Below are 8,008 nucleotides of genomic sequence, written 5' to 3'. Positions count from 1 at the left end.
GAATGTAGAACTGTCTAGACCATTTGAAAAATGCAGGTTTTACAGAAGGATGTAAGCTGTTTAGAGAGATCCAAAGGGGTGGCCTGGAGAAGTGGTTTGAAAGTAAAGATTAAAAGCTTTGTAAGATGTCATGGACGGTGCTGTTACAGGTGCGTTCACTGGGCTTTCTAAGAGATGTAGAGGAAGAATCATGTGACTAGCTCAAACAAAAGCAGACAAAATACTGAAATATCTGATTTCATTTAGGAAGATGATGTGTTGATTCTATTACACTTTTTGCATCATTATTATGTTCTGTGAATTTCAGACCTCATCCTTTGCTTAATAATTGAATGTCTTCTACCTTTAGAAATCTAGCCTCAGCATTCTGTCCAGGAAAAGTGAATCTTTAATCTAGACGCCTGCATTTATTTTATGAGAATTACTCTGCTAGGGTATACATGCTATGAAGCTGCTGTGCAGACAGTAAGTGGGAATTTCTGAATCCTTCCTACTCTGCCAAAGACAAGAAGAACATCCCTTTCTCTTCTGGATCACACTCTGCACATTTTCAGTACTGTGCTCCATGTGCTCTTTGAGTAGTCTTTGACAGAGAGGTTACTGTAGGCAGCCATGCTATGTGTTCTAGCTGCCTGCTGGGACACCTGGTAGAAAGATGTTCTAAATGCATCCATCATCTTTTCTGGAGAAGTGGCATTATGGGAATTATTTTGACTAATTCTGACTAAAGCTGAGTCCTCAGTACAAGAAGGACGTGAACCTGTTGGAGTGGGTCCATATGTGGGCCACAAAAATGATCAGAGGGGATTGGAGCACCTCCTTTTTGAGGACAGGCTGAGAGAGTTGGAGCCTTATTATGGCCTGTCAGTACTTAAAGGGGGCCTATAAGAAAGATGGGGACAGTCTTTTAAGCAAGGCCTGTTGCAACAGGACAAGGGGTGATAGTTTTAAACTAAAAGAGGGGAGATTCAGACTAGATATAAGGAGGAAATTTTTTACACTGAGGGTGGTGAAACACTGGCACAGGTTGCCTAGAGAGGTGGTAGATGCCCCATCCCTGGAAGCATTCCAGGTCAGGCTGGATGCTGCTCTGGGCAACCTGATCTAGTTGAAGATGTCCCTGCTCACTGCAGGATTGTTGGTCTAGACGACTTTTGAAGGTCCCTACCAACCCAAAGCATTCCATGACTATGAATTTCCAGGTTCTTAGCCCTACATAAGTTGAGGGACATGGATTGAAGATTACCGAGATGTAACTAGGCTTAGCAAAGGTGGTAATAAAAGAGCAAAGATGGTTCTAGATACCGATATACACACCGCAGAGGGTGGAGCAAGAGAAGTAACTCGGGGGGAATGTGTTTGTGCTGTCCTAGTTTGCTGTTCTTTTGCTGCCTACAGAAGACCCTTTACAATGAAATCTGTAAGAGAAGTGGTTGAGTCTAGACATGCCTATTTTTCATTTATATGTTTGGCAAACTACAGTTTGCAAAAATTTTCTGAAGGTTTTCACAACTTCACATCACTTCCCCTTCCTCCACCTTTTGTTGAACTTTAATTGGAAACCATAGATAGGGTAGAAGCAGCACAATTCTAGTAACATGACCTGGCTGTTTGTAGCAGCCCTGAATCTTATTTTTCCTAAGCTGTGACACACAGCTGAAGTTCTTTGTAGTCTTTACAGTTTTAAAAAGGCATTTGATCTCGATTTTCATGACTGGCAGAATTTAAAAATACATCCACAGAGTTGAATGATAGGCAAAGATAAAGGGAACCGACTGAGCTCCCTCAACTAATCAAACCCAGAAGAAAAAGTGTACGAGGTTTTTTTCTGTAACTTACACTTGTTTTTTAAAAACATCCTGGAGTAGAACAACTGGTCAAATAGACTGACCATATGAAAGATAGAACGGTATCTACGTATTGTTAATACTAGTAACTCATGCCAGAGACATACTGTGGGGTTTAGAGGATTGAGCGATGGGGGAGCTGAATTCAGGCATGCTCACCAATGGCAAAACACAGTGGTCAGATTGCGAAGGGGGGCTTGGTTTTCCCTTAGGACCTGGTGGTCTTACTCTAAGAAAACTTATTAATTTGTCTTCTGATTAACCGCCACATACATGTCACTGTGAAGAGATTTAGAGGAGCAACCTTTAAATTTAGTGCATAGAGGTTTGTTAAATGGGTCTTGAATGTTGCTGCGATTGCACTGGACATAGTGACACATCATCATCATCATGGCTTGGCTTCGCGAACGAAGATCTGGGAGGGGCTTTTCCCACGCTCACTGCAAGCGATGAGTGCACCCTTTGGGCCTGCGTGGTGGATTTTTTAGGTGAGGCGCAGCGTGCGCGGAACTGGCTCCACCCTTTACACCTGAGGTTCATCTGCCAGGGCCTAGCGAGCTTGGATGGTGACAGCGAAGTCCTCGGGTCGTAGGTTTGGTTAGAGTGTCCTTCTCTTAGATGATGGATGCCTTACAAGGCTAAACGAGCTCCATCTGCCCGGGTTTGGAGTCAGAGTTGTCCTTCTCCTAGGATGGCTGCCCGAAGGCTAGTGAGCCCATCCTGCCTGTGGACACACTTTGTCTGACCCTTCAGTTGAGACCTGTCTGGCTTGGGAGACCCCACCGGAGGCACATGCCACCACCAGCACAGCTCTCAACCTCACAAGGGCACGCAAGCTCCTTCCCTATGGCAAGGGGGTGCCCGTGAAAGAGTCGCTGCTGTACCTCCGGACATCACAGACCCAGGCACGGGGCGGCCGGGGCCTGCCAATAACAGGAGTTCTGGAGGGGAGTGACACAACAGCAATGAGATATAATAAATTAGTAATCTGGGACTTTTAATGCTGGCATAAAACTCTCAGCTTTTAGGTCAATAAAACACAATTCTTGTGCTTCAAGAACATCTTATCATGATGGAGTCCTTACGGTACCTAAAGTCAATAATTCTCCCGCTAAACCTTTAACACTGAAAGTGAGCTTTTTTAATTTGTTTGGAAGTATCCGACATTCTCAGTAGAGAATTTACAGGTGGAAGTTTAATTTAATAGGTACCCCATAGTCGGTGTGTAGTCCCTGGACAATGTAAGTATGGTGGGTTCACGTATAATCTCTGCAAGAAACAATTTGCTCTTAAAGAAAAGCACAAATGAGGAGTTTGCACATCTTTCTGTCTTTTCCCCATGAAGTTTATTGTAGCAAAGGAGGACAAAATCAACATCTAGCATTGCTGTTGTAACAATGAATTTAATTTATGATCACTGCGATGGACTGTGTGGCTATATCAGTTAAGTGCTGGAGTGATTACAGTAGTGTCTGTGTTCCAGATAGCCCAGGATAATGTCTCGTGGTGTAGTTTTGACTGTGCTGTGAGTACATTAAGCAGTAGAATAATGGATGGGAAGATAGGACCTCTGAAGTGTCTCGTCTCAACAGGCATGCCACAATTCATGTGTCACGGTACTTCAGCACGATAAAGCGAATTAAAGGCAGAATACTCCCTTAATTTCTTACAGATTTTCTGTGTTTGTACGTTTGTTTTCCTTCATTTCATTATTCACTCTACCAGAGAGGATTATACCAGCTTTTCATTATAAACTTTTCCGTGAGGTATGGAAGAAAACTTCCTCTAGTCTACCTAGGAGTTCAAAACAGTTTTCAGTCTTGTAAGCACACGGAAACAGCCTTAGCATAAATGTGACGGTTTATTCCATCTTGACTGTCACAAGCTTAAATCAAAAAGTCTGCAGTGGTTAATTACTCTACAGTGTGACCTCGTCATCACTGATCCTTGTGCTGGCATCCCAGAAGCTCTGTCGTTAGATGGACTATGTCCAGAGCTGTTTGCAGGTGCTCTGTAAACGCTTGTTACTGATTGGATCATCAGGAACCACAGTGGCCACCTACCCATTAATTTAATCAGTAGTGGATAGCACTTGTCCTGCAAAGAATGAGAATTTATTTTAAAAACGAGGTAGAAATACTGAATAAAATGCTAGGTTTGTTTCCCATCTTCTAAGGTGAACTCTGGCTGCTGTAGAAGTTCAGCAGCGTCTGAGGGTCTGCCCCCAGCGCTTAGCCTCATGTATCTAGGATTTGTTAGCTGGGTAGCAGGGAGAAAACCATGTGTTTAATAGCTTACAGGAAATACCTGTGTGTAGTAGCTTCTCATTATGAATGGATATTGTGAAAATAGCACTTCTTCTGAGAAGTTTCATTCTATAAAGGAATTAAAATAAGATTCCAAGGTATTTTTCCTTGCCTTGGGCAGAGGATAGCAGTAGTTGATTGTGCTCTGTCTCTTTCTTTGGTTAAAGGTGATAATTGTGCCTGGACTCCTATATGTAGCCAGCATCAAGATGCAGGATTGTCTCCAGCTACTTTAGAAACAGGTGAGGATCAGTTTCTAAAGCAGTATGATAAGGATTTCCTTCTTTTGTTTTAAAGTAATTAAAGATTTCTGACAGAGAAACAAGCTCTTGAAAATCTGGGGCAGAAAATCCCAGTTCCTAACAGCATACATATAGGATGTGCAATGCTGATGGAGCATTTCAGTGACAATAAATGCTGCGAATGAAGTCCTTTGTTTTAGTTTAGCAGTTTTGCTTTCTCTTACTTCTTAATAAGTCTCTTGTATTCATCAATGCTTATGATTTTTGAGGTCTGGAAATAAGCGGAACGTTATCCTTTAAGCCGGGGGTGGGGAGGTTCTGGGCCTAAACCCTTAAAGTTAGGTATGCAATACCTGAGGAGCTGGTGCTCCCCCTTCTCAGTACTGTCAGCGGAAGTCCCTGAAAGTAGAAGTAACAAAAATGCCTCTGATTTATGAATTACCTTAATTACACACCCGCTCATCTGAAATGCAGTCCTTCGTGGTTAGAGGGAGTCTTATCTCTTGACCCCTGGTTAAAATTACTCATTTTGCAGTGTTTCCCTGATATCTGTTTGTCTGAAGAATAACAAAAACATGCCATTTTATGACAAAGTAAAATCTTTTGTGACAAGATTTGTTTTGCATTCTTTTTTGGTTTTCCTTTTTTTTAACTATTACTTTAAAGATATTCTTCCCCCCCTCTTTTAGTTCCCGTTTCTGGTTCTCATATGGCTGCTTCTGCTTGTCAGCATTCTTTGAGCAGTTTCCTACCAACTGGAAAACAGAGGGACACAAGGAAAATTGATCTACACCTAAAGCCAAAGGCTTTGCACACAGTCTCAAAAGAGCGACCACACTCTTTAGTGGACCTTAAGGCCTATAAAGACACAAAAATTTTAGTGGCAAAATTTTTGGAACATTCAAACTGTAGTCTCCCTCCAGAAGTACGTCACGTAGTGAACAGCATACGATCAGTAATAAAATCTGATGAGAGACACATGGAAGAAGCCATCTTCAGTGCCAATATTATAGACCAGGTAGGCCATTTATTTCTAAAGATCTGTTCAGCTGTGATAGAAAAACACCTTTTTAAAATCTGTTTCGGGTTTTAAGTACTTCAGACAGTTCCAACAAATGTTCTTTTATGATAACATGGCTTTAGTAAGTAATAATTTGTAATTATTGGGCAGCGATGTGTTTTACAGTGAAGCACTCCAACACATTTAAAATTCTACAGCTGGCCCCAGTAAATATCCTGGGAAATCTGTGAAGAACTGATTTACACACCGGTAATCATTCTCTCTCGTTTTGAACATCTTTCTGCACCTGTGACTGTTCCGTACATGAATTTGTGTTTATATGGGGAGAGACACAGAACTGACTTGGATCTGTTCTGTTTCAGGCACATGTGTTTGTGCAACTTAAGCTACTAAGAGAACGGGTAGATACACAGGCAGGGCCACGATCTCTCAGAACAGTGCAGTGACCCTTACTGCCAGCTGGAATGACCCTTAGAATGTTTAAGAAAAAGAACTGAGAAATTGTACTTTTCCAGATGAAGGAATAATGCATCTTCTAACCTCGAGTTGAGAATTAAACAGACACAAGTCTTGGAAGGAATCCTCTAAAACAAGGGATTTAGAGGTGGCAGAAACTTTTATTATCTCATGCATGTTTAATAATACACCTTTTTTACAGGAAGAAAGGTGATGAATCGCCTCTTGCTAGTGTTACCAGAACGATAGCTGTGGAGGTGAAGTTCCTTTATAGGTTGTCAGATTGGAACAGCAGAATGCTCTTAGCAGTGTCTGACTCTGTAGGGTCTCTGCAGAGCTGGACAGACAGTTAAGGACAGATGCTTGGGGGCTGTCTCCCCCTCTTCTGAGATACTGTAATTTCTGTGGTAAGTCTGCTGATTCCTAAGCGAGGGAAACTGGCGAAGGATTAGAACAAGATGCAGTAATGCTTCAACAGCGTACATAGTTTGATGTGGAGCAGGAAACATACAGCATTTAGTAAAGCTTGCTGCCAGATCTTCTTCACTACCTAGGAAGTAGGACAAAGCAGCAGCACCGTATCGGTTACCTCTGCAGTCTCATGGGTAGAAAAGCAGTTACAAACATGGCGTACTTAATAGAGTGTCAGTATGGAATTAAATTTTAATGGTTTTATTGTTTTACAAAATATATAGGTCATTAAATCCTCAAGGTTAGAAAGTTTAAAACAATTTTCTTTAAATGAAAAAAATCGTAGCTCCTCGCAAAACAAAAGAGTATCAAAAAATGTGTTTATGTAGATCATAATACTGGAAACAAATGGCCCAATTTTTATCCTGTGATAAAAATCACAGGGAGACATACTTTTTTTCACATTAAAGAAATAATTTTAGTAGCTTTTTTTAGACAAAAAAATCAGTATTAATTAGTGCATCCAGTGCATCCCAGCAATCTACTTAAACAGTCACAGAACTTTTGGTAAAATAGTTGTGTAATTCAGATCTGTGAAGTTCTATTAACACCAAAATGTTTGCTTATGAGGTTTGCAAGGTTTTAGTTCTCTTCTACCCTCGGCAAAGCTAGCAAAGCATGTCAAAATAAACAGATTAATTCAATTTGCTCCAAACCTCTATCTGTCAATACTACCTTTTCCACAGGCTTCCCTTTCATTTGCACAGAGAGCAACAAATACTTGTTTGCCCCTTGGATTCAGCGCTGCACAGAATGAGGCCTGACACCTCTGTGCCTTCCAGTAGCCAGTTCTCAGCCCCAACCAGTCGTAAGAACAGGAGAAGCGGGAGGGTCTCTGCACGTGTCTCCTCTGGGAGAGTTCCATCATTAGATGACTTAAATAATATTCAGGGACTGAACCTTTTAAATGAAAATATTTCTTACCCTGTTTTCCCCGTTTGTTCCTTCTCCATTCCTGCCCTTTTAAACAGGTAATTACAAGTTCCCAGCAGAATGTGAATACCTCTAGAAAGCGACTTCAAGAAGATCTTCATCTTCAGAGCTGTGGTGCTCTGAGCCATCCAGTTGCCTTCTTACGTAGGTCCCGTATCACTCGCAGTTTAGAGCGGGACAGGCCTCACAGTTTAATTGGAGTTTGCCGGGAGACCATCCTTTGATAATATTTGCAGGTATGTGATTCCAGCAAAGAGAATTAAGGAAGAACCAGGACTGGGAGAAATAGAAGTAGTGGATGACTTAAAAAGGAAAAAGTGTCTTCCTTTGGAATTCCACTTTTTTCCCCACAGCAGGAGGAGAACACCTGTTTTACTGAATGTAAATTTCAGCCCTGATTTTTTGCAAAATTTTAACTGATTTATTAGTAAAGTCATAACAAATGTTTTCCCAACCAGAAATGCATTTATCTCACTGTACTCATAGAAATGCTACCGATGCTGCCTAGCATTTCTTGAAAACCCCTGCAAAACCGCCAGAGACTGGCTGTACAACTTAAAAGTTGTATTTATTTAATGTACCTCGAAGTGTTTTAACTATGATGAGTGTTTTAATAAAAAATATTTCTGGACTTTGCTTTTTCAACGACTGATTTGAATAGTAATGTAAAGGTGATTCATGTGCACATACAGTGCTGCTTCTAACTCATTTCTCCAGCATCTGTCATGCCAG

General features: G+C 41.3%; 1 protein-coding gene across 1 annotated transcript in view; it reads left to right on the top strand.

Moving 5' to 3' along the window:
* Positions 1–7,816, top strand: part of LOC104494668 (protein FAM189A1-like) — a 28,453-nt gene extending 20,637 nt beyond the window's left edge. Inside the window, exons 6-8 of the mRNA XM_010137534.1 lie at positions 4,321–4,395; positions 5,085–5,413; positions 7,315–7,816. Of these exons, the coding sequence (XP_010135836.1) occupies positions 4,321–4,395; positions 5,085–5,413; positions 7,315–7,500 (590 nt within the window). The 3' untranslated portion in view covers positions 7,501–7,816. The remainder of the gene's footprint in view (positions 1–4,320; positions 4,396–5,084; positions 5,414–7,314) is intronic.
* The last annotated feature ends 192 nt before the right edge of the window (positions 7,817–8,008 follow it).

Source organism: Buceros rhinoceros, unplaced genomic scaffold (assembly GCF_000710305.1).
Source record: "Buceros rhinoceros silvestris isolate BGI_N320 unplaced genomic scaffold, ASM71030v1 scaffold9166, whole genome shotgun sequence".
In the NCBI taxonomy this organism is placed as follows: Eukaryota; Metazoa; Chordata; class Aves; order Bucerotiformes; family Bucerotidae; genus Buceros; species Buceros rhinoceros.
Note: the sequence above shows the minus strand (reverse complement) of the source record. Positions and strands in the feature narration are given on the sequence as shown.